General features: G+C 59.4%; 1 protein-coding gene across 4 annotated transcripts in view; it reads right to left on the minus strand.

Annotated features, from left to right (window-relative positions):
- STARD8 (StAR related lipid transfer domain containing 8) overlaps nucleotides 1–16348 on the minus strand; it is a 52700-nt gene extending 36352 nt beyond the window's left edge. The window contains exons 1-2 of one of the 4 annotated variants that reach the window (XM_065846242.2): nucleotides 15968–16348; nucleotides 12897–12930 (exon numbers count right to left, since the gene is read on the minus strand). In XM_065846242.2, the coding sequence (XP_065702314.1) occupies nucleotides 12897–12930; nucleotides 15968–16012 (79 nt within the window). In that variant the 5' untranslated portion in view covers nucleotides 16013–16348. Of the gene's footprint in view, nucleotides 1–1291; nucleotides 1504–7303; nucleotides 7427–8758; nucleotides 9810–12896; nucleotides 12931–15967 lie in introns of those variants that run through there. The other 3 variants (XM_071813621.1, XM_065846241.2, XM_065846244.2) reach the window with 3 other exon arrangements.
- Between the last annotated feature and the right edge of the window lie 8966 nt (nucleotides 16349–25314).

The raw sequence follows: 25314 nt of genomic DNA on the forward strand, positions 1-25314 counted from the left end.
GAATGTAAGCACCTCCTCAGAAGCCAGGTTTGAAACCTGCTCTGCATTGGGACTTGGATGTTTTGTCACATAAGGAAATTACTGTCAGGCTTTTGGCACAAAGGTAGGGGCTGATTTTCTCCCTACAAGAAGGGAGAGAGGCTGACGGGGTCTGAACGGAGCCGTGTTCCCCGCCCAGCTCCCTGCCAGGAGCTGCTGTGCCCGCAGCGCTGCCACCTCCCTGAACTGTGCTTCAGTTAAAAGGGAAAAGGAAAAAGCACATTCATTGATAAGAACCGAAGTATGCACATGGAAAAGAATGCAGACTTCTGCCAATAACGTCATATGGGCTCTGACATCCTGTGACTGTATGAGGGTCTTTAAAAGAAGAGGCTCCTCTGCACCAAGGAGCCGTTCTCAAACACAAACCACAGAACCGAACGCACAAAGAGCTGGTGTTTGATTTAGCCACGATCAAACAACCCTGAGAAAACAGCCTCTCACCTTGGCAGCACGCTCTGACAGATTACTGCTCGTTCTCAACGTGACAAACTACGCACGCCTGGCAAACTCACTTCTACCCAAGACAAAGGTCTCCATGAGAAACGATGAACTGGAAACACGTGCCTACAGCACCGAAATCCAGAACGCGGAGTCCAGCCTCCCCCCGCCACGGCGCAAGGGCCTGATCCGGAGCCTCCTGACGTCAATGCAGCTTTTCCATGAACTCACTGGCTCTCTGGATCAGACGGCAAATCCGCGCTTTTCCAGCCACCAGTTTCACCGCCAGTAATCCCAGCCGGCGGAGCGCTGAAGAGGAGCCCTGCGACACCGAGGGCAGCCCAAACCCCCCAGCCAGCCCATCTGCATCCCCCCGCCACTTTAGCGACAGTTCTGCTGGCAGTGAACGTGCTGAAGGAGCCATCAGCCCCCCCGCCAGCCCCACCGGATCCACCCCACGCATGGCTGTGACTCAGCCTGGGAACGATGGGGACCCACCAACAGCTCGAGTGTGTCAGGGGCCGTGTGCCAGCTCCCAGCCTCTCCTCCTCCCCAGCTAAGAAAAGCCGGCTCGCACCGACACACAGACACCCCGCGCCGAGCAGAAGGACCCCGACCGCAGTTCGCTGCCCCTGGCAGCAGCTCCTGGCAGCGCGGCCCGAGCAGCATCCTCCCGGGGGGCAGGCGGCGGAGCGCGGCCGCGACCTTCCGAAATCCGCCCCTCTGCTGCCCTCTTGCCCTCCCACACACCCACCCTACCCCCCCATACACCGCCACACACGGCCAGAGGACCCGCAGGTTCCTGCTTTACCTTCGGGCTGCGCGGCGCCTCCGCCAAACCCGCGCGTTCCGGGGGAAGCTGCCGAGTCCCGGCGGGTGGAGAGGAAGAGGAGGAGGAGGATGAAGCGGAGGGCGTGGGGGGACCCTCGGCGCCGCCGCGGGCAGCGGGCGGGCTCGGTGCGGGCCGGTGCCAGCCGCGGCTCCGGCCCTTGTCGGTGTGAGCTCGGCAGGTGCGGAGCCGGGACGCGGGTCCCGCCGGCTCCGCCCGCCCGGCTCTCGCCACCGCCCCCGGGTCCGCCCGCCGCCCGCCCCCGAGCCCGCCCGCCCCGGCTCCCCCGGGTCCGCAGGGCCGGCTCACGGAGCAGCAGCACACGGGACACCGGGACAGCCCGGCTCAGCACCCGCCACCAGCGCTCCGGAGCCAAGGGGAACCGAAACGTGGGTCCCCAGCTCCGGGCTGCGAGGCTGAAGCTCCCGAGGCTGTGCCACGCACAGACAGGACAAACCGTGGAGCCACGTCAGCTGCAGCCTGGGGAAGGGGCTGCCACGACACGCGTGAAACCCAGCACGATCTCAGCCTCTGTGCATGGTCCGCACTGTCCCCCCCGCTCCGCTTCCAGACCGGCAGCAGCAACTGCAGGGCCTGGCCTGGCCCCAGCTACACTGCCAGCGTGGGCTGGGGCTGGCGGCTCCGGCACAGGGACACCAAACAGCTGCAACGGCCCCCAGCACCCGGGAGGGTCCCTGGGGGTGTTCCCCCAAAGACCAGCCCCAGGACGGTTTCTGGACTGACGCCCGGCTGTCCCCAGCTCTCCCTGCCCCTCAAACAAAGCAAGTGGCAAAAGCAGGGCTGCAAGCTGCAGCAAGGCACGGAGCAGAGCAGAGGCTGCTCCTGCAGGGCTTATTTCCCAAAAATCCTCCTCATGCTGCAGGGGCTGTTTGCTGGTAGTTACTCCCCCGACAGGACTGGGCGAGGACAGAACAGAACACACGTCTTCCCACAGAACACACGTCTTTTGTGGCCTGGTTTCTGCATCCCAGGCCCGTGTGATGTCAGATGGGACAAGCCACAGACTGTATGCAACAGGGTGAAGAAAATGGGGAATAGGGTCTGGAATATAGGGGTTAAGATGAAAAAATAGTGTTTAAGGTGGACTTGAGGGAGGAACTTCGTGGGAAATGGGAGGCAAAGGGGCTGGAGGGCGTGAAAGCACCAGCCTGAGAGCAGAAGGAGAAGCAGAGAGGAGTCAGAGCACGAGACAGACAGCAGGACAGTGAACACAGAGCATGGATGCGAAGCAAGGAGAGGCAGGCAATGCAATTTGGTGTGAGGATGGCCAGAGAAGCAGGAGAGACCTCGTACATTGTAAGGATGCCACCAACTTGCTTTTCTTTTGATACTACTGGCAGGGGTTGGAGTATCGCTCAAGCACCTTAACACGTGAGGATCGGGGGGGAAAAATGAGTTTTTTTCCATTGTTTTCATAATCCAAAAGGCTTTTGATGCACTTCTCCTTCCTTCCCCAGCCCCAAGCTCCTGACCCTCCTCCACCAACCTCCAGACTGCCTCTGCCCTGGCCCCCACCGCGGCCCCCGCCTCTGGCGGAAGGGGCACTCAGCACAAGCCTCTGAATGAGGCCCTTGTGGACTTGAAAGTCTTTCTAGAGCTTTGTGCAAAGGAGCCTCTCACCAGCCAGGGACAGGGGTGGCCGGGGGTCAAGGGCTCCTGCTGCTGGAGAACAAGCAGCCGATGCCAGCTCTGCAATCAGCCACGGCGAAGGGAGCAACCGGTGAGAGCACTGGTGGAGATGGGTGCTGACTAAACCAAGGAGGGCTGGAGGCTGCAAGCACCTGCTACAGAGCCACAGGCAGACGAGGCGTCAGAAGGGGGGTTGGAGCATCAGGAACCCAGACGAGCCTCAACCCCCCAAGTACCAACATCCACAAAGTGCTGCTCCCCGGGATCCAGGAGGGTGACAGAACAAGGTGGAGGGGGATCAAAACCTCTGGAAACAGAGGATGGGTGCAAAACCTCGGGGTGCTGAGCAGCACACCAGCACCCCAGGGGATGGCTTGGACTGATATTTCACTCTGGCCACATGAGTGGGAAAGCGACAGAGGCAGAAAGATGTGGCACCGTTCCCAGCGTGGGGAGCACGGCTGGTGACAGCTCACAGTGTGTGCTGCCGCGGGCACCAGCGCCCAGGCAGCCGCAGCCACACGGTGATGGCCAGTGGAAAAATCACTCAGCCCACAGGGGGATTTCAGGCATTTTCCACCCATTTCCTCATGCAGAGCGGGAACAGGGAGGGCGTGGGGGCAGAGAGGCAGGAAATCTCCCGGAGACGCTGAGCTATAAACAGGCAGCACAGAGGGCAGGACCGAAACGGCGGGTCCCACGCAGACCCCGCGGGCACACGCTCGCACCGGGAAAGCCGACACAGATGCTGGGAGGAGCAGAAGTGGCGCATACCGCACGCTCCCCCCGCGCCACCCCCATGAATGGGCGGCATTCACACCCCGCGGTATTAATAGTTCCCAGCGTACTGCCGAGAAATGGCAGAGCGCCCGCGGGCTCGCCTCCGGCCGCCCCGCCGCCTGCGCGGGGCACTCCGTGTGCGTGCGTCTGTGTGTGGGTGCACACGCGTGTGCTCACACAGGCACCCCGCGCAGGGGTGAACGCTGCCTGTGCCCAGCACACCCACCAGGCGCTGCCAAGCAGAGGGAGCAGGGACGGAACGGACGGAACGGGCTGGGACACGCTGCCCTGGGCAGGGCAGGGGGAACCGGGACTGCCGAGGGGTGGAGGTGCCTGCCCAGCCCCGGGTAACCACCACCAGCAAGGGGAGAGGGATTAGGGTGGTCCTAAAGGGTGACACTGAGAAGGGACAAGAAAAAAATCCAACAATGGCCGTTTTGGGCTGGCTGGACACTAGGAAAACATCAGGAAGCGTGAACAGGCTCAGCCCCCGCTCCGCCCGCGGCAGCGCCGGCCCCGCTCCACCGGGAGCAGCCGCGGGAGAGGGCGCCCTCTGCTGGCCACGTCCCGCAACGGAAAACGCCCTGGAAAAGGCAAAAAACGAGCGAACAGCTCAAAGAAGGGGGAAAAAAATAATCATATGAATGCATGGGAAAAGCAGCTTCGCTCCAGCTGAGCACCCACCCCGAAAGGAAAACCCGCACATCCCCTGAACCGGCCCCGAGGTGGCCAGTGCCCACTGCTCCTCTTCCACCAACCAGAACAAACAGGAGGAAAAAAAAAAGTTAAAGTTTTCTTTCAAGTGTATAAATAAAACCCAACAGAACTGAACAAACCAGAAGTGGGTGTCCCGGGGTAATTTTATGCACAAACGCATGCTCAGGGGACTCTTGCTCTCCTAACACAGCATTCTCCATGTTTCAAATTTTTCCACTGCCCCAGCTGGAGAACAGGAGAAGCCCACAAGATTTTCACGTGAACCGGCTTCATCCAGGTTAACGCCCCATCAGAGCTGGGCCCAGCCTGCACTTGCCGCCCTCTCCCACCTTGGGGTGCTGGATTGATTTCTCTAGCTGGCCACCCTTGTTTGCTTTTCTCAATCCCCAGCTATCGCAGCAGACACCTCGCCGCTGCCACTGCAGCCCTCGGGGTCCCCAGTGAGACCCCCACGAGGAGCCCCCGCCCAGCAGAGCATCCCCACACACCTGCCAGCGCACACCCACCGCAGGGCACCGCGGGCGGGCCTGTGCCCTTCGGAGCGCGTGGATCCACGCGGATCTGTGCAGGGCACCAGGGCGCTATCCAGAAAGAGGGATTTGGCATCAGGCGTCCCACACAAGGCTCCAATCCCATCGAGCAGGACAGGAGCCGCCTGCTCCTGCCCACTTCAGAATGTTTCTGCAGCGCAGATAACCCAGAAGCTGCCTTCGCCCCATCCACCAGCGCTGGCCCTTGCAGGACGGCGTCTGGGGGTGCTCCAGCAGCACCGTGGGCAAGCTGGCTCCAGCTGAGAGGAGGAGGATGGCTTCAATATCCTTGTTTACAACAGGAAAATCCAGGGAAAGAAGTGAACTGGCATACACCAAATAGCAGATGGAGCCGGTGCCACCAGCTGCACAAGTACATCAGGCAGGATTTCACCCATACTGAATTCCCCAGCTACCAAGGGAGGAGGGCGAGAGGGAGGAAAAGGGAAACTCAGAGACATACACACAACAGCATCATTCATGGCAGCTGATTTTGTGCAACAAGGGTCCTGTGTCTGGCCCAGAGCTCAAGGCAATTAAAGCAGCAGCCACAGATCTCCGAGAAACAGCAGGAATTTATCTGAGGAATCCAGATTATGTGGCCACTGCCGAACCAGAGCAAAAAGCCTCCAGCTCCTGGAAGGTAAACATGTTGGCGAGCAATGAGAAGCAGCAAGCAGCTCAATTACCCCAACTGTTTCTGGTTCACCCACCCATGCTGCAGCCCCCTCCTGTTACATCGAGGTGGGGGGGTGACTGCTGCTGGTTCTCCCTCCATGCAAACGTGGCCACCAAGGGGATGGGGAAGACCCAGGTCCCCTAGTGCACACGTGGGCTCTGCCATAGCAGGCAGAGGAACAGCCTGGTAGAGGGCACTGTGTCTGCAATCAGAGGCACGAGCGATGCCAACTACTGCAGAACTGCTACAGGGACATGCAGCAAACCAGGACGGTTTGTTGTTCCAGAGACAGCAGTGCTGGTTTGCAAGTCTAAGAAAGTGGTTTCTCCATTCTGCTCCAGCTCAGGAAGCACATACAGGGCTTACCAAGACAAGTAAAAAGAGACAAGATGCTGATTAATCTCTTGAAAACCTTACTGGCACATCTGGCTCCTGGGAGCAACTACGGATCCTGTGGGTGATCCTTGAAGAGGACTTGCAGCTGCACCCCCAGCTCTTGTGTGGGTCATCCCAAAAGAACCTCCTGCCCAGCTGGGCCAGCAGTCCCTGGCACCTTTTGGGCCATTCCTGAAGGGATCATTCAACAGCAGGAGGAACAAGCCTCCAACACCAGCCTCAGGGCAGGTACAAGATGTAATTCTCCTCTGAGCATCAGGGCTGACTGAGGAACTGAGCCACAGCGGTTCCTCTTTCACACAACCCAAAATAAATTGCTTTCGAGATTGTTATCCACACACTGCATCACAGGCACCTTCAAAAGCCACAACAAAGCAGTTTTAGCACCAGAGTTCCAAACGAAGAAAAAATCCGTAAGCATTTTAACAGTCTAAATAAAAAGACCGATACAAGCATCAACACATTATCAAATACATAACAATGCCCCTGTTTTTATGGAAAGTGTGGGGTTCATTTCTCCTCATGCCCCTCGGGTGGGTGATCTGCTTTACCCCTCAGCTCAGGACAGACACCCCTCAGCTTTTGGGCGAAGCTCCCCCGCTCCGCTCCCAGTGTCTCCAGCAGCAATGACAGAGACCGAGGGCCGCAGCAGCACCGGGACATGCCCGTCCTGTCCCGGTCCCTAGCAGGGAGCTGTCAAACACAGCAGGGTTCAGATCCGCAGGACTGAAGGGACAAGGCTCACGCTCGACCTCACACACACATCCTTACGAGCCATCAGAAACACATTAAACCTCCCCGGCACTGCCGCTTTCCTCGGGGACATCAATGGACACCAGCTGTCCCTCCTGCCACACCAGGAACACCCGCATCAGCAGGCAGAGAGACACCTGGTCAGAACATCACCAAATCCACGCTAGTTTAGACCAGAAGGGAAGCAGACCCCCAGGTCCCTCTCAGCCCACGTTTTCAGGCCACACTCTGCCTTTTGCATCCCACCTGCGCTGCCTCGCCTGCCGCCCACCTTCCCCGCAGCCCCGGCTGCTGCCCCCTGCGCTTCCCAGCACCAGCGGCACCCGCCGCCCAGCCCCCCGGACCGGGCTGACCCCTCAAGCAAACAGCGAGGCCGGTCCCCCCCGCCCCTCCCCGCCGCTGAGATGGGGAGCGAGGAAGAGGAGGAAGAGGAGGAAGAGGAGCCGGGGCTCTGCCAGGGCCGGACAGAACGGTCCCGTCCGGACTCACCTGCGCGCCCGCGCCGTCGCCGTCCCCGTCCCCCCCCGCAGGGAGCAGCGGCCGCTGCGCGGCGGAGCCGCAGCCCCAGGGACCGCCCGGAGCCCCCGGCCCGGCACCGGCCCATCGCTCCGCGGCCGGACGGGCGAGCGGCGGCGGCTCCTCCCCCGCACCCCGCGGCCCCGCCGCTCCCGGCCGCCCCCTCCCTTTCCGCCGATTTCCTCCCCGGCGGACACTCACAAGCCGTTCCTCCGGCAGAGGAAGCCGCTGGCCCCGGGAGAAGGCTCCGCTCTCCTCCTGCCTCCCGGTCCTGCCCCGCTCCCCCCGGGACCCGCAGCATCCCCGGCGCGCAGCGCTGGGCCCGGCCGGGGCTGGGTTACCACGGCCAGAACACGCTGCCCGTGAGCCAGCCCGGCTCCGGCCGGCACCCGCGCCAGCTGTCAAGGTCAACGTGAAGATGATTCACGTGTTCCCCGTTTCATCTGCATCCACCTAAAACTGAGTCACCAGCGGTCCGGCCCCACGCAGCACCGGCGTACCTGGGAACGCGCTCGCTCCCGAGGGTGGGTTGGTCTTCCAGCACCGAGGGTGTTTCAGGCAGGATTCAGAGTCTCTTCGTTGAGAAGAGAAGTAACCAACATGATCAGACTGGCCTGCAAACACCTCACACCTTTCTTTCTCTCATCTGACCTCTCAGGCTTTGAAAAGAAAACCACAGGAGTATTACAAAGCACACCAAGGCCGCGGCTGCACAGCCCAGAGCCTCCTCCACGGCCGGCAAAGTTCTCTCCAGAAGCACAGGCGAATTATTTCAGACACAGGAAACATTACCTTTCCTTGCATTTTTAATGCTGCTCACATGTCAAAGCTTTACCAAAGCAAAACCATTGTACAGCCAACCCTTTCTCTCAGCTTTCAATGTATTTTCTCATTATATTTTCAGGGAAGTAACCACACTCAAAACTTCCCTCTTGACCCTTTTGGCCTCGTGCAAACTGCCCAGAGGCTGCAGATACAAATGTACTTTCTTGCCTGCAGTTTATTTCCAGTCTGTCTCAATCGCTTCTTGCTGCCATGGGAAAATCCTGGAGACGCGCTGGGCACAGGGCGGGCAGAGGGGCCTTTTCCCAGCTCTTCCCCTGCACTCCGAGCGCCCGCAGCCCGGCCAGCCCGAGGACAACCCTGGCTTTAGCCAAGGCTCTGCCATTCGGGCCTCCAAGGCAAATCACCCCGCTCGTGATGGAATCCTGCTGTTCAGAGGGGAATCTGTGTTTGGTTAGCTACAGGAAACGGAAAAGCTTCCAGACCCTGGAATTAAAGCCCCAGAAGGATGAAGGGGACGAGCTGGGGGATGGGAACCAGTTACTGCAGCAGTCCCTGAGTTTCAGAGTTACAGAAGGTTTTATAGGCAGAAGAGGAACAAGGACAAGAAATGGCCTCATTTCGGGGGCTGGAGGGGCCTCTTACCTCTGAGAAATCATTTCCCCATGATCATTTATTGGAAAAACGGAAGTGTGGCCAAGTTGGTTTTGATTTTCTTTTAAAGTCTTTTTTCTGATTTGGTGTTTTCCGCTGGTTTCTCGGGAGCTGGTGGTGCGGGACGGCGCTCAGCGGCGGGGGCAGAAGGGGTGCAAAAGGGGGGGCTGATCCGGCAGCCTTTGCCTATTTGCCAAAAGAGCACAAAGGTGACACAAGAACAACCCAAAAGTGTTCAGAATTGCTATGGGCCAAGATACAAAACGGAGTCCTATGCGTGCCCATATCACTGCCCTGGTGGTTCCTGTTAATTAACCACGGTTATAATTGCGTGCATGGCTCCGTGGGTTTCTATGAGCGTTCTCTGCAGGACTGCGGGGAAGCAGCAGCACGAGGCCGGCGGCTCTGGGGACACGGGCGGGTGTCACGGGGGCAGCGCTGGGGACGGCAGCGCCTGGCACAGCACCAGGCGTGTTGTGTTGGAGCCACCAACCCGTAAATGTCCCCAGGCAGGGGACAGCAGGAAATGTCAGAGCTGGCAGCCTTGGCTCTGCCCGGAGGCTTTAGCACCAGCCTAATTTCTCAGGGAAATTAAACCAGTATGGATAAATACATATCAAAGAACTCAGCAGTTCAAAAATAACCTCCGGGGTTCACTGAGGAGGCGGGAAAGGAAACGCTGGAGATGGTGCCTCGAGCCTCAGGAGATGCTGTCCCCAGCTCCCAAGAAAACCTCTGATGGAGAGAAGCATGAACTGTTTGTTTGCTCTGAAAATGCCCTGGCAGGGTGATTTTAGTGTGTGTATTCCTGTTCAGGAATTATCCTTTTACTCTATTAAAAACTTTTTTACTACTTAGAGTGAACCACAAAGCACTTCACGCTGGCCGGGCAGGACATCAGTTCCCAGCGATGGGCGAGTGGCCCGGGAGTGTGGCCACAGGGGCTGCAAGAGAAGCAAAATGAGAATATTTGAGAAAGAACCCTCTTCCTTTATGAGAACTGAGCAGAAGAGGGGCAGAGCCCGTCCCAGGGTACTTGGGGACTGAGGCTGGTGTCTCAGGGTGATTCAGCAGACTGACCCCACAGGCAGGGAAGAGGAAGCAGCGACGCAGACACGTCACCCCAAAACCACTAATAATCACATTCGGTTCAGCTTTTCTATTTCCTACCCCCTCGACGGGGATCCAGACCCGTGACCGCGTTTTCCACCACGTAGCAGGCAGCGATTGCTCCGGAGTTTCAGAGCTCCAGAACTCAGCATCCCACCCCACGCCGGTGTCCCCCTGGCACCAACAGTCCCCGCGTGTCCCGGCGTGGCCTCGCGCCCCCCGGCAGCCCCGGCTGCTCAGCCCGGTCACGCAGTGACAGAGAAACAGACACCAACCCCCGTTCTCCCCGGAACACAGGGCACCGAGCGCACAGCACACACCAGGCGGGGAACAAAGAGCTCGTCCTGCAGAACCAGTGCGGGAGATTTTCGTGTAAAGAGAGAAGAATAACTCAGCTGTGACAACATATCAACAACAGCTAAATTTAGCGCGTTATTTCTGGAGATGCAGATGCTGGGTAAATACAACCTTATTCTTTCACATAGGGGCAAAAGTTCAGCAGAGTCCCTCGTGCTTCTTTTCTCTGTTATTTCACCATGCCCAGCCGCAGAGGCCCCTTCTGAAAGGCTGTGACACCGTCATTGCCCGGCTGCGCTGGAGGGAGCCGCCAGCTCCGTCCCTGTCCCTCGGCACTTCAGGGAGGCCACTGCTCAATGACAGCTGCAGAGCTGCTCCCGACCCTGCTTCTGGAGACCCGACGCTGCTGTCGGCAGGAATTCACTCGGGGACGTGGTTTCTGCGTGCGCAGCTGCGCGAGCCTTTCCTTTCTGCTTTGTCCAGAACAATACATGGGAAGTGGAGGCTGGAGAGGAAGCGGAGGGCTCGGAAACCCACGGAAACCTGGCCTGGGAGGGGAGCGCGGTGGGAGGGACCAGGGCCAGGCGCTGGGGGCGATGGAGGAGCCGGGAGAGGCACATCCCCAACAGTTACCAGGATAAACGTAGCACCAACTCAACCCTGCCGCGTGCCGTTGTCTCAAGAGCCGAGATCCTCTTGGCGCCCGCCTCAAAGAGACTAAAACATCAGGGAAGGGGGTGGCATCTCCCGAGACCACTGTCTGAATGTTTCCTTAAGTGACCCCCATTTGTCAGCATGTTCTGGGGATGCTCAGCTAAGAGGACAGCAAGCAGCTGCCCTGGCCTCTTCTCAGAGCTTCAGACACCCCAGGGCGGGTACGAACTGACAGCGGGCTTGCTCCAAGCCAGCACAATGCACGTGAAAGGGAAAGCTCCAGCCACGCTCCGCTGGGCTTCATACTTTGCACCAAACTCCTAGCTCCGTACTTCATACCAAACTCCTAGCTGTGAATGTGATCTCTAAGAGCCTTCCCTGCCCTTCCCTCGTGCAGGGCTCCTTAAAGCTTTCTAACAAGCTCTTGATAGTCATGTTGTTAATCTCTCCCACAAAAGGGCAAGAAAGACCACCCAGGATTACCTCTGGAGCTCCCTTCACAAAGCACCTTTTGTTGCCCAGAGCTTTCCTGTGCTCCTGGGCTCTTGCGCCAGCAGCTCGAAGCTCACCGAGCCTTCACGTGGATGAAAAACCAGAAGCCAGGTCTCTGCCCTCCAGTTCAGGAACTGTTCAGAGATCCCGGGCACATCCCCCAGGCTCCCTGGGGGGCAGCAATTCGCATTTCCCAGCACTGCTCCTGCCACCTCTGCTGCTGCTCCAGAGCTGCCATCCACAGGACCTGCTGCTCCGGAGCCACCATCTGCGGGATCTGCTGCTCCAGAGCCGCCATCTGCGGGATCTGCTGCTCCGGAGCCACCATCTGCGGGATCTGCTGCTCCGGAGCCACCATCCACGGGACCTGATCTGAACTCTGCTGAGAGCGGAGGAGCCGGCACAGCACCCAGGGTCCCTCCACTTTCAGCAACGTCTGACAGCAGGACCAGGCCAGGTTTAATTCTGGGGGTGTTGCTTAGCAAAGAGTCTCCATCAGACCAACCAACCAAGTTACAAACTGCAGGACCTCTACACACCTTGTCCACAAGCAGGGCCGCGTCTGGCAGCAGGGCTGTTTGTCCATGGTTGAACACGAGGACAGGGCAAGACCCAGAGCATCTCCTCACCCCCCTCAGAGCAGCACCCAGGACCGGCTGTGCCACTTCACACCAGTGTGGAAGCAGGACCCTGCAGCTCTTAAAATGAGCAGTGGGCTGTGTCCTGTCTGGGAGCCCACAGCCCTGTCCCCAGACCTGGTCCCCAACCCCTCAGATGCACCCCTTCTCCTCTTCCCCTTTTCCTCTTCCTCTTCCTCCTCGCCCCACAGACCACCATCAGCCTCCAGCCTGCCCGGCACCCACAAGCTCCCCACGGCAGGGTGGCCCCGACCCCCAGCCTCCCCCCCGGGTTTGCAGAGGGCTGGTTGGGGCAGACGCAGCCCCTGGGCCCTGGCGCAAGAACCACAGCTCAGCAGGAGCTGCCCCCCGGTTCACATCTCAATCACACCCAGCTGGGGGGGCTCCCAGCCGGGAAATCCCCCCTGGAAATGCCCTGGAGCTCCTGATGAGCTTGTTTGCAGAGGATGAAGTTGTTCACCACAAAGAGGAGAGGATCTGAAAGGGCACCAGAAAGGAGCAGAGCTGCTGCCACCTGAGCTGCCCTGGCTGAACGGCTCCCGGTGCCAGCACAGCTCCAGCAGCTCCGGCGAGGGGCTGCTCCGCTCCGCGGGGTCCAGCGCACACACCGCGGCCGGGATGTCACCCCGGTCACCGGTGATGATTGCGGTGTACAGCCAAGCCACGTCTGCAGCCAGGAGGGAAAGGATGGGGCCAAGGGGGAGCCGGGCATGTCCTGGGGTCCCTTCGGCACCGCCGGGGCTCAAGGGGTACCCAGGCTGGCACTGCCTTGCGCTGGCTGCATTTGCTGCCCCTTTGAAAAGCAACGGTTCAGGGAAAACGCGTACTGCTGGCAGGAGAAACCAGAAGCCCGGCACGAGGATGATCCTCTCCTTCTTGTGACCCCTGCCCACCACGCAGCAAGGGCACTCCTGCCCAGAAAACATTGTCACGCTTACCTGCATCTTTCTTGTCTTCCAGCAATGTGAAACACTGTGAAAAGAAAGAAAAAAGATGATAAATCATTTTGTTATCTTTTTGATTTTCGTATTCATGGTCTTCTGCCACTCGCGGTTGGGCTCTGTGGGAGCAGCAGTGCCTGCTCGGGCGCTCGGGACAACACGGTTTCCAGTGGCAGAGCCTCGCCAGCACATGGGAGCCGATGGCCGTTTGCAGAGACGTGGAGGAGCAGGAAGGTCCCCGGGTGACACTCCACAGGCCCCTCTCGGGTGTAGGTGACCCCCCCAGCACAGCCGCAGCCAGAGCTGTTGGGGCGTACGGCTGCAGGAACGTGGTGCTGCTGAACAGCCTTTCCCGTGGCCCCGGGACCCCTCTCTCCTTCTGCCGGGGGTGCCCTGGGGCAGACGGGCTGACCCATCTCCCCGCGGCTGCGCCTGCCCCAGAGCAGGTGCTGGTTCTGTGCCCCCGGCCCCGCTCCGCAGCGTGCGGGGAACCGCAGAGCATCAGAGCCGAACGCGTTTGGACGGGGCGATGCTCACCCCTCACGTCTGCTCTCACGAGCTCTGCCAAGGGCTGTGCAGCCGGCACACGCAGTGCGACCAGCGAGTGGGGCGAGGGCTGCGGGCACTGAGCTGGGGCTGCTCCCCCAGGCCACAGCAGGGAAACGGGGTCCCTGTGCTAAAGGGGGGGCCTCTTCTCTCCTGCCATTGTGTCCTGGCCCTAATGCCTTCTTTTTCCCGTGAAGTCTGCCACCGGCAGCAGCTCCACCTCATTTAACCTGGAAAGAGCGTTAATCCCGCGGACAGAGCCCTGCACATTTCTCCTCCTTCAAGAAATTTCTCTGCTGGTCCCAGCGAGTAGCTGAGCAAACCAGCACTGGGAGGAAACGGGAAAGCGAGCTGGAGCAGGAGCTCAGCCCCGCATGAGGCCATCCGTGCTCGCCAAGGGAAATCGGGAGGGTGATGTCCCCTGTCCCTTCAGCTCCCCTGGCCCCAGAGCCCACGCAGCCGCTCGACTCGGCTGTCAGAGCTGCTCCCGGCTCCCCTGTCCCAACGCCCCGTGTTCCAGGAGGGCCTGTGCAAGGTGGGGACCAGCCAGGGTCCGTTTGCCGGTGGGGGCGGCTGCTGTGGGGCTGCAGTGGGTCTGTGGGGATGGCAGCGTGGTGATGGAAGAAGAACGGAGAAATGAAGTGTCCAGCAGATTATCTCGTGTTGCTGCAAGCAGAGCAGCGGGAAGCTTAAAGCCAGCAAAGGCAATGATGCAGAGAGCACAAGCACCCCTGAACCTGGGAACAGCACCTGCGGTACCCAGCAGGGAGCCCCTCATCCCCAGTCTGGGCTTTTGCAATGCCAAACGCAACATGAGCTGCATGGGCTGAGCTAACGAGGAAGCACAAAATGCAGAATCACCATTTTGTGCCTCCCCTCTGAGCACCAGGGCAGGTCCCACCCCAGCAGAGTCCCCCGTTCCTCCATGCTGGCTCCGCTCTGGGGGAAGCACCACTTGGCTTACATCCTTTGAGCAGGTTTTCTTCTCCCCATGGCCAGTAGCTGGAGGTGCTGAGCCAAGAGACTCAGCCCTCTTCTCCAGGGCTCATTCTCCTTGGGCAGAGCCATCCCTTCCAAGCACAAAGCCCATCTCCCATGGCAGATTTCTTCTGGAGCCCCCGGATGCCTGGAGCTTCCCTTGTCACAGGCCCCTGGCCGTGACAGCTCAGTGTCCGGGGTGATGGTGGCGAGGAAGAGCCCCAGAACCGGAGGACAAAGTAATCCCAGACCCATCGGTGACTTTTGCCTGCGCTCCATCCCCGCACTGCCCTGGGCATCTGGCAAAAGTGTTTTCTAAGCAAGAATCAGATACAAATATTGGCTTAAGTAGTAAAACTGGAGGGTTCAGACGAGGAATTATCCTCGGGTTGGAGGGTTTGGAGTGTGTGCAGGGTGGGGAGAAGCCCCATGTGCTGCCGGGGCCGTGGCCCGAGGAGCAGCTGCAGTTGGGAGTCCCAGGGACAGCGAGGGCAGGAGCTCCCAGTGCTCACCAGTCCCCAGCACCCACAGCGGTCGGAGCAGCGGCCCCGTCCCGGGCAGCAGGTTCCTGGGCTCTGCTGGGTGCTCTGGGCTGTGCTGAGGTCCAGGCTGGAGCCCCCGGGGAGCTGCAGCTCTGCTGGGGGGACACAGGTCCCAGTCCCTGTCCCCTGTGCCCTGAGTGCGATGGCCACAGCAACACACAGGGATGAGGAGGGTTAACAGGGACATGCTAAGCTCTCTGGAGACAGCGGGGACAAGACAGCTACTAATATTATTAATGAATTTCACAAATGTCATTTTTAGACTCAACTATTTTGGGCTTTGCATTGAAAGCCCGGGGGAACAGCCTGCATTCCACATCCATGTCACCACGGCAGAGCCACTCGCCTGACTCAGCCCGGTGTACGGCACGGGCTGGAAAGGGATTTCACTGCTTTTGCCAAGCCAAAACTCCTGAAATCCACACTAACAACACCTCCAAAATCTGCCCAGCACACCTACCGCCGCACTGGCTGTGATACTATAGCTTTAACACAACAAATGGAGGCAGTCGGAGAGAGCTGCACATTATTAAGGTGGCAGATGAGAAATTAAACCCGAATGAAAAATACCAGATGCCATGAGAACCACTGCTGCAGGAAATTAGAAGCTCAGGGCCTCTGGTCTCACTGCTCTTTTGTCACCCCACATCCCTGCACACATCCCACACCCATACAGACATCCCCATCCATACACACATCCACACCCATACACACATCCCACCCGTGTTCGGCCAGGGCTGCCGGCTCCGGGACGCTGGTGCCACCGCTGACGGGCAGCGACAAGCGCAGGACACACCGAGCAACCCATCCGCACCCTGCCCATCCAAAATTAGCCTTTCACGTGTGCATGGGGCCCGGGCACGGCGTCCCTCTGGTCCCTCTGGAGCAGATGACACCACACACGAGCCCCAGCCCTGCCTGAGCCCCCCCCGCCGCCCTTTCCAGCGGCTCTTCCTGACACTCGGAGGTGTCGGGGGCCGCCGTTCGGCAGCCGGTTCTTACCCTGGCTCTCTTGAAGCAGGCCCAGAAGAAGTCCAGCAGCGGCATGGCGCGCCGGGCGCGGGGCGGGCGCGGGGCCCCACTAGAGCGCGGCGCGGGGAGCCCCCCCCGGCACCCCCATGGCCGCTGCGGCAGAGCCGGCGCGGGGAGGAGGCAGCGCTGCGGCGGAGGCGGGTCAGCGATTCAAACCCTGCACCGCTACGCAGTTGGTTGCGAACAGGCTTGGCCGGCGATTGAAATTCCCCGAAGACTGCGAGTTTTAAACAGCTCCAGCTTCGCTTCCTGCCTCGAACGCAGCCGCGCTCCGTTCCCAGGCAGCGGGACGGGACAGGGGACAGAAACACCCCGAGCAGCGGGAATGGGAGTTTCGCTGTCAAAGGCACATGTAGGACGTTGGAAACCCAAACCCCAGATGGTTTAGGTTTTCACCCCGGCCCCTGCTCCAGCTCACCAGCGGCGCTCACAGACGCGCTGGCGATGCCGTCCCCTCCGAGGGACAAGCCGTACCCACGTGGTCACGTTGTTGTCCCCAGATGCCCCCACCACAAACCCCTGCGTGCTCCGGCACAGCCAGCCCGACCCCCAGGCAGCGGCAGCGCTGGCAAACCTGCAGCGTCACCACAGCACGGGCAAAACGCAGGGGCCCCCGTCACCAGGTGTGGCCCGGCCGGTCACTCCGGCTCTGTTCACAGCTCCTTATCTCCCCTCGCAAACATTTGTGCAAGCTGAGCGTTTGTTCACGAGAAGGACCGTAACAAAAGGCAATGCCACAGGGGCTTGTGCCAGCCATCCGGCACACCGGCCCAGGGCTGCAAGGCTTCCTGCAGGCGCACAAAATCCCCAGCAACCGATGATTTCCAGGGTTATCCAGAGCAAGCGATGGCAAATGCTGAGCCACGCTCCCCACGACACCGGCAGGAGCCCAGCAAACCAGTGGGACCACTCCTACCCAGCGCCCCCGGCTGGTGTCTGGCTCCACGTGCCCCAGGGGACAAGCCCTGCACACCCCAGGGGACAATCCTGCCCCCGCACAGCCCCGGGACAGGGCTCTGCCGGTACGGTGCGCGCAGCAGCTGGGCGCTCTGCCCGCTGTCAGCGCGGGAGAGCAGGATGCGGTGCTGCGGGCCCCGAAGTGGGACCAGCACCTCGGCAGAGCACCCCTGCCCATCCTGGGGCCACTGTCACTGCTTGTTCCCGCCTGTCACCGGTGCCCTTCAGCCTGCCTGGCTCTGTGCACGCGGGGGACACTGGCACAGCCCCCAGGTGCTGGTGGGGGGAAGAGCATCAGGGAGAGGAGCGGAGGGGCAACAAAGCACCGTGGCCATGGTGGGAAGGACCGGGTGGCTGGCAGTGCCAGCACAGGACATGACATGACGTGTGGCAGCTCCTCCCAGCCACAGCCACCACCGCTGCTGACCCAAGGGGCTGCTCAGGCCCCAGATCTCCCTCACAGCAGGAGCAGTGCCAGCCTCGCTGGTGCTCTCTGCGACAGAGTGGGGACAGCGGTCACAGCTCCCAGGGACAAAGGCAGGGACTGGAGCACAGACGACCAGGATGCAACAGAGGCAGAGATGCTGCGCTCGCCTGGAAGATGACATTGGGCACCACCACCTGCAGCATCCCGCAAACCCGACCTGCACCCAGGGCCCCCGGATCCGCAGCGCTGCCCCAGCACAGCACCAGCACGGCACTGGTGGCACCAGCAGCACCACCACAGCCCCGGCGGCACCAGCGTGGTCCTGGCGGCAACATGCGGGTGGCATCGGTCCCGGCGCCGGCTCCAGCTGCCTCTTTCCATCTCCCCCTCGCTCATTCCTCAGCAGCGCTTGGCATCGCTCCCAGGCTTGGCACCGGCCGCGGCTCCTCCGCCGTGTCCCCTGTGTTACTGAGCCAGCGCAGTGGGGCTGGGGGCACCGAGGTACAGTGTCAGCTCTGTGCTTCAGCCTCTTTTCTCCTCCCTTAAACACCCAGGGCTGGGAAGACCGTCTCACCTCTATGGGACACTTGCCCGGGGTCACCTTTCCTAGCAAGCATCTTAGCCATAGGAGGGGGTACGTGCAATGGCCGCTTCCAGTGAGCACGGGCAGCACGTGAAGCGGCAAACAGCCATGGGGAAGGCAGTTGTGACAGACGGACGGAGAGCGCTCTGTCCTGCCCAGACCAGGGCAGTCCTCGCGGAAGGGCGAGCAGCCGTGCAGCAGCATGGGCACGGCGATCCCAGCCCACCAGAACAGTGCTGCCAGAGACACGGCCCCCGGCACCCAGTTCACTGCTGCCCCGGCCTTTCCCGCTTCCTCCAAAGCAAAAAAAAAGAAGGAAAAAAAAAGTGAATGCAAACAGAAGAAAGCTGTCTCCTTCCCAGGGCCTGCAAGACGAACCACAGAGGCTTCTGCATACTTGTGCAGCTTCTTCCTACCCAGTCATCCCAAAAGCATCCAAGTAATTTTAAATCTAGGATCCTCCTTTAACACACCAGGATACCACCCTTGATAAGAATAGGTCCCCGGGACTGGACACCCTGCGAAGCGCCTGAAGTCTGCACACACCAAAGCAGTTATTTCTGCAAGCGGTGCCGGGACGCGGCTCCGCTGCTGCAGTTGTCTAGCCCAGCGTTCTAAGGTACCTGCTCCACAGACTCCTGCAGGAAAAACAAAGGCAATTTCTATTAATTCTCTCTCTATATGTATCACTATCACCTTCAGACTTCCACGAGAGCACATTTTAAACTCCAGTTCATTTTAAAAGGCTGAATCTAAGGAGAACCCCACCCTGCACGCACTCACTGAGCGTTTTGCAGGTGGTGACCGCCAGCCCTGCCCCACGTCCTGCCCACGGTGCCCAGCGCTGGGACGGACACCGGGACACTGAGCCCGACCCAGCACTGCCACAAGCACCTCTGTAAGTCACAGGACAGGGAGAACAGGTACAGCCTCTTCTCACAACAGAGCCTCACCCAGAGGATCCCCCATCACTGTTCCTGCCCATTGCAGCCTGGCTGCTGCTCGAGGCACCCGGCACAGCATCCACACCGGCGAACTCACCGACCAGAGCAGCCAGTACCGCTGCTGGCACCGCTCCCCGGGCCGAGCAGCACTGGGGCCGCCGGCAGCCCCGCGAGCCCCAGCACACGGTGATTTTCCACGGCTGCTGTGCGCAGGCATTGCTGTGCGCGGGCATTTCCCGAGGTGGGGAAGGAGCCGCCGCTGCAGCACAGGCATTTTCCCATTAGCATATTGGGAACAGTGATCCTTTTATTGAGTACGGTGGAATTGCCGGGGCAGGGCTGGCAGCGCCGGGCAGGGCTGTGGCACCATGGGGGCGGCCAGAGAAGGGTGGTGAAGGCTTAAAACCAGGGAGCTGCGGGGCCCAGGGACAGGGCTGAACCCTCCTGCACCCAGGCAAGGGGCTGTGGGGGCTCTGCCCCACATCACCCCATGGCTGCAGTGCTGTTCCCAGCATGGACCTCAGCACTGGGCTCCAGCCAAGGCCCTGCTGGGCTGGGGGCTGCTGCACCACCACAGCTGGCCCAGAAGCCCACGGAGACACGGGACCACGGCAGAGCAGCAGGAGACGTTCCCAACTTCCCGCTGGCCCATGGCCACCGCTGAGCTCCCTGCCCGCTGCTTTTCCCTTAAAAACTTCCCCGTTAAAGATAATCCCGATGTGCATGCTCCAGTCTCCAACAGCGTGTTCAGGAACATGAGAAAACTGTTCAGATATGGATTGGTTTTTTAACAGACGGCTGTCTAATTTCTCCGGTTCTGATTCTAAACCAAACCACGCAACCAGAGACCGTGTTGTCTCTCGGACAGGTACTGAGGGCACCGCGGCTCTGCCCCGGGGGGACGCCGCACCGGGCGCTGCCACGGGACGGTGAGCAGGACGGAACAGCTCTGACCAGTACAAGCTCGATGACAAACTATCCCCATCCAAAGCGATCAGCCTTGACACACGCCCGTGAAGAAGGAGCCCGTTTAACAACAGAGGAGGGTTATTTCCAGCGGGGCCCCAGCCCTCCCTGACAGACAATTAGGCAATTACTTAATCCCCACACGCCAGCTCCCGCAGCCCAAGGGAGCGCTCCGGTGAGCAGCGCAGCGCCCGCATCCCCCTGGGGCCAAGGCATCAATCCCTGCCCCACAGCCATGAACCCACCAGCCGGTCCCACGGGCCCCCTTGGCAAGTCCCTTTCCAAAGGCTGCAGCAGAGGAGGGGACGTCCCCCCCAGGCTGTGGCACTCGTGTCCCACTGATGTGTCCCCCTCCCAGCCCACGTACATTTTTCCAGCCCAGGCACACACTGGAATGACTTGGGGTCCAAGGGCTCTTCGCCTCACCCACGGCTGCAGGAATGCACCCGGCCTCCCCAGCCCCCCCGTAGGTCCCGGTAAGGGCTGCATCTGTGCATTTCTCCTGAAGGATGCTCGGGTTTGTAAATACCAGGAATGCCTTTACAAATTCTGATTTGCCTTTACAAATATTGATTTGTTTAGCATACACACAGAAAGCAAATAAACTTTCCAGATGACCAGTCCTCCCAGACCCGCAGAACCCCTCAGTTTCACTAACCCAGAGACGCCATCACCGAAATACACAGCCCCTGACATTCCAGCGGAATTCCCGATGCACAAGCCGGGCAGCGCTCCTGCCCCACCACCGGGACTCCCACGGGTCTCTCAGTCCTCAGCTGTCAGCCAGAGCGCTTGAAGACTTCAACAACAGGAGGTTTGCACCAGTGAATTCCATTAACACACAGACACCACAGCCTTGCCGAGGGGTGTCCCGGCTCCCCCCGCTGCAGGGCATCCAGCCGGGTCACCGGGACCCCCGTGTCCCAGCACGGGTCGTTTCTCACCACACACCCCTCACTTTGTGGTTGAAGTTCACGATCCTGCAGTGCCAAGGGCTTGTGATCCATGGGGAAAGGGCTCGATTTAAGTGCATTTGCAGGAGCGTGGCCGATATGGTAACGCTCTCGAGATGCTATAGACAAGTTACACAAATTGCAAATAGACCCAAGTGATTTAGAAGGAAAATGGATTTTCCTGAGACCTGTGTACCTGTCTGATTTTAACTCCATTATACTCAAGCACCTAAGAGTGTCCGGGAAGAATCTACAAAGACTCTCACACGAGGCAGAACTCCAGCAAAAACCTGCTGCTCTGCCCTAGCTTTCATACAGGCATCCTGAAGACAAAAAGAAATACATTACAGGCTGCATATTTTACGTATAAAAGATATGTTACATATAAAAGATATTTTTACATCTAAAAGATAATTCTACACACAAAAGATATTTTTACATGTAAAAGCAGAATGGTGACAAGGAGCTTTCCCTTCCCCATGGGAGCGTTCCGGAGCCCGGCTGGGACACTAATCCGCTGTCCCCGAGGGCCGGCGCCAGGGCAGCGCAAGGAATTGTGAGCATCTCTTATAATTAGCAAGGGCAGGGAGGCTCCGGGGACAAGCGCACAGGCCGGCCCAGCGCCGCGCTGAGCAGGGGCACGGACGGGCTCTGGCCCCAGGGGGATGGGAGGGACAGTCCTGGGCAGCCCCAGCAGCAGCCGGTTCAGCAGGGGCTGCGGGGAGCAGCACGGGGAGCGCTGGCAGCACCCAGGGGCTCCATGGGCAGACACACACGGACAGACACACACGGACAGACACACACGGACAGACACACACGGACAGACACACGGCAGCAGCTGCTGGTGCAGGGAATGCACTCCTGCGGGTGCCTGGCTACCTGCCTCCCACAGCCAGCAAGCTCAACAGCTAAAGAGCAGAAATCACAAGCAGCAGAGACACATCTGTCTTTGAGTCTTCTACAACCAAATGCCATTTAATAAACTAGATTTGACCTACTCCTATATTTTCGCACATAGTTCTAGCAACAGCTGCTGTCTGGGGCAGATCCCAGCCCTATTTCTGGCCGAGGCTGGGGATGAATTAAGGGACAGAGGAATCTGTGCCAGGTGCAGCGCTCTGCGCCCCGCGAGCAGGGCAGGTCTCGGCGAGTCGAACTCTGCGTGACAAACCCCCACGCAGCCGCCTCTCGCGTGCAGGGCTGGACCATCCACGTGCCCAGTTCTCCATGTCCCGAGCTCAGAGGCAACCCCTGAATCACCACCACAGCGATGCCCTTCAGGTCATCGATTGCACAAAGAAGGAGAGACGCTTCTTGCTTGGGGACAGCAAGTGCCTGTCCCATGTCCGTGTCACTGCAGCCCCTGAGCTGGGCAGGAGCCGCACGCTGCTGTTGCACTTCCTTGGGGACACCAGCAAAGCCCAGAGGCAGCTTCAGACAACGCTCCATGCAAACCCTTGTGCACACAAAAGCATCATTATTTAGCAGCAAATTCTTTCCTTCCCCCAGTCCCCGTGGCCACAGGGGCTGCCAGGCCGGTCCTGGCGAGCACATCCCACGCCCGGCCCCGTGCCGAAAGGCTGAGCTGGAGCCATGGGCTCGGGGTCCCTGCTCCAAAGCAACCAAGAGCTACAAAAGTGACCCTGCAGCGCTCCTTTCTGAGGCTGCAGCACGCTGTAAACTTGGCTAGCTAACGGTGTCAGGTCAAAGGTGCTGTAGAACACCTTGGACAGACCGCACAGGCAGTAACCAGCAATAGCTGCCTGTCCTGTAACTGTTCCCCATGTGTTGTGCACTAACACCTCCTGCAAACATCACACAATTGCTCAGCCTTTCCCCATGCTGGTTTTGTGTTCTTCATTTCTCTCTTAAAACAGAGAGCTCCTTTTACCTGTTTAGAGGGAGCTGGTGTTTCGCGTTATGCTCTTCCCACTGCTCGCAGCACTGGGGGAAGAGACGAGGTTTGCAGGGCTCTGTCTGGGGCGTGTTTGCCCTGGGCACCTTTGGAAGGTTCGGTTCCAGCTGGTGCAGCGCAGGGGGAGCTGGGGCCGGCGGGCAGGGGCTCAGCCAGGACAGACGGCGATGGCTCCGGCACAGGTACGGCGGCAGCGCCGGGACTGCTCGTTCCCCCTGTGTCTGGGTGGCAGGGGCTGCCTCGCTGTCCCCAGGGCTCCATCGACACGCAGCTCCTCACCACGCTCCGCAGCACACGCAGCGGCTCAGCAGCCGCAGCTTCGGGAGGCAGATGTGCCGAGGTGCCAGGCACAGGCAGACGTGAACACGCTGAACAAAACCGTCCCTGTTCACTTTCCCGTGCGAGCAAACGGCTTCGAGCCCTGCAGTGTCGGCAGAGGGTGACAAGGGTCGAGGAACACCACCAAAGTGGAAATAAGGAAGCTATCCTCTCCGCGCCAGCACGTGCATTTGTTTCTAACTTTTCATTCTCACTAGGATTGAGGATGAAATCTGGAACAAGTCTTTGCTGCTTTCCAGGACCCATCCCCTGCCGTGCACATCCCAGCCCCGGACAGCACGGCACTGCCCATCGGAACAACGGGGTCGCTGTGCCCGCGGTCACAGCGCGAGCGTCTCCCTGCAGTGACGGCCGCGGTTGGACACTCGGGACTCGCCTCCTGGGGCTGCCCACGAGCTGCTGTCCTCACGGGACAGCTCAGACACGAAAAAGGGGCTGCCGGTCCCACATCTGCCCTGGTGGAACAGGACAAGGCAAGGGGAGAGGTCTGCAAGGCCGTGTCGCCCTCTTGTGACCAGCAGGACACCGTAGCCTCATTCAGCCGGACCTGGCGCCTGCTGGCCGTGTCCCTGCTGCGGGACGGTCCCCGCTGTCACCCGTGGCACAGAGAGCACGGCCAGGCGCCAGCAGCGGATCCCAACGTGCACCTGCAGCAGCAGCGACTCCGCTGGCAGAGGGACGGGGATTTATCCTCACCCCGGGGCTCCCGACATCCAGCTCACCGATGCGCAGACACAAACCCAAATCCAATGCATCCCGTGGGCACAGGAGGAGCGGATTCGGTCGTTTCTCTGCCCCACCTTCGTTTAACTCACCCCAGACCCCCAGGCCGTATAAAACACCTTTTCTGTGGCCAGGTGTTGGTGGGATCCCCTGGAGCGTCCCCATGGGACAGGCTGCTCCCGACAGCCCGCACCACTCTGCCCGCTCGCCTTCCCGTGGGCTTTGATTTACACGTGTAACATTAAAACCAATACATTCTTTTCATTGGTATGAAATAAGTCGAAATTAAATTCAGATTCAAACACATACACCAACTTCAGCTGATGAACAGTATTAAAAATATATTAGCAGGGAAGAAAGCCTGGTTTACACATCAGAAAATCATTTGCTTTGCCTACAGAATAGTTAAAACACTTCATTAAAGGCAAGACGTCCATGGTTCTTCTTGCTGTCCTCCCCTCAGCCAGCTTTAAACAAGAAGGAGGAGACTTTTTCCCCTTGGAAACAACGACAATTGAGTCATCACACACATTTTCATAACAGATGGAGAATCTCTGTTGTGGGTAGAAGGTGCCTGACCTGCACGTGGCTTCGGAGCAACGTGCTGCGTAACTGGCTGCACAACGCGGAGCCCCACTCTACAAACAGGCACTCACGTCACTCCAGCATTTTAAAGGACTATCGTCAATTCCGGGCAGCCCGTGACTGCCAAACAAGCTCGAGGTGTTCCGCTTTCCTAAACCTGAGATGATTCAGTTGTGCTTTCCCGTGTCCACATCCACACCCTGCGGAACCCCCCGTGGAACCCCTGTGTGCCGAGGGGCAGAGGCAGCGGCTTTGCGCAGCAGCAGGGCTGGGCTGAGGGACAAATTCCCGTTCGGCTCCTTGACGTTTTGGAGTCAGAACACAGTTAATCTTCAATTAATCAATATGATTCTCATTCCCACTGACCCTCCCCACTCGCTCTGCCCTCCTAAGCAATCACACTTCACGTTTTTCCACTGATGATCATCTTCGAGTGCGGGCCGAGCCACTCTGGCTGAAGCGCTTCCAGACCGAGCGCAGCGCTGCTGGAAACGCCTTTGGACCAGCTCTGCCGTGTGGTCCTGAGCGGCTCGGCACCGGGCAGGCCCCGCAGAACACAAGGTGAACGAGGCCACGAGCCACAGCAACCGCAGCTCCTGGACGAGGCCACTCGTGTCCTCTGCTCCCCGCTAAACAACGAGCAAAACACCACCGTACAGAAGACATGGGACTTTATTCAACTGGAGGCACAAAGCTCAGAAAACCTGGTTTCCTAGCCACATCCTCCCAGCCAAAACCTCAGCACAAGTTACATCCTCAGTGACACAAACCCACTTGTGGATTTTACAGCTCCAGATGATGCTTTCCATACTGAAGGAGGATCAACGAGTCAAAAACCAGACAAAAGCGTTCACAGCATCATACAAACAGTATATTTCTGCCTATTCTTTCAGATTAAAAACATCTCTCAACTAAAAACTTGAGT

The sequence above is a fragment of the Patagioenas fasciata genome, chromosome 11, assembly GCF_037038585.1.
Source record: "Patagioenas fasciata isolate bPatFas1 chromosome 11, bPatFas1.hap1, whole genome shotgun sequence".
Classification (NCBI taxonomy): domain Eukaryota; kingdom Metazoa; phylum Chordata; class Aves; order Columbiformes; family Columbidae; genus Patagioenas; species Patagioenas fasciata.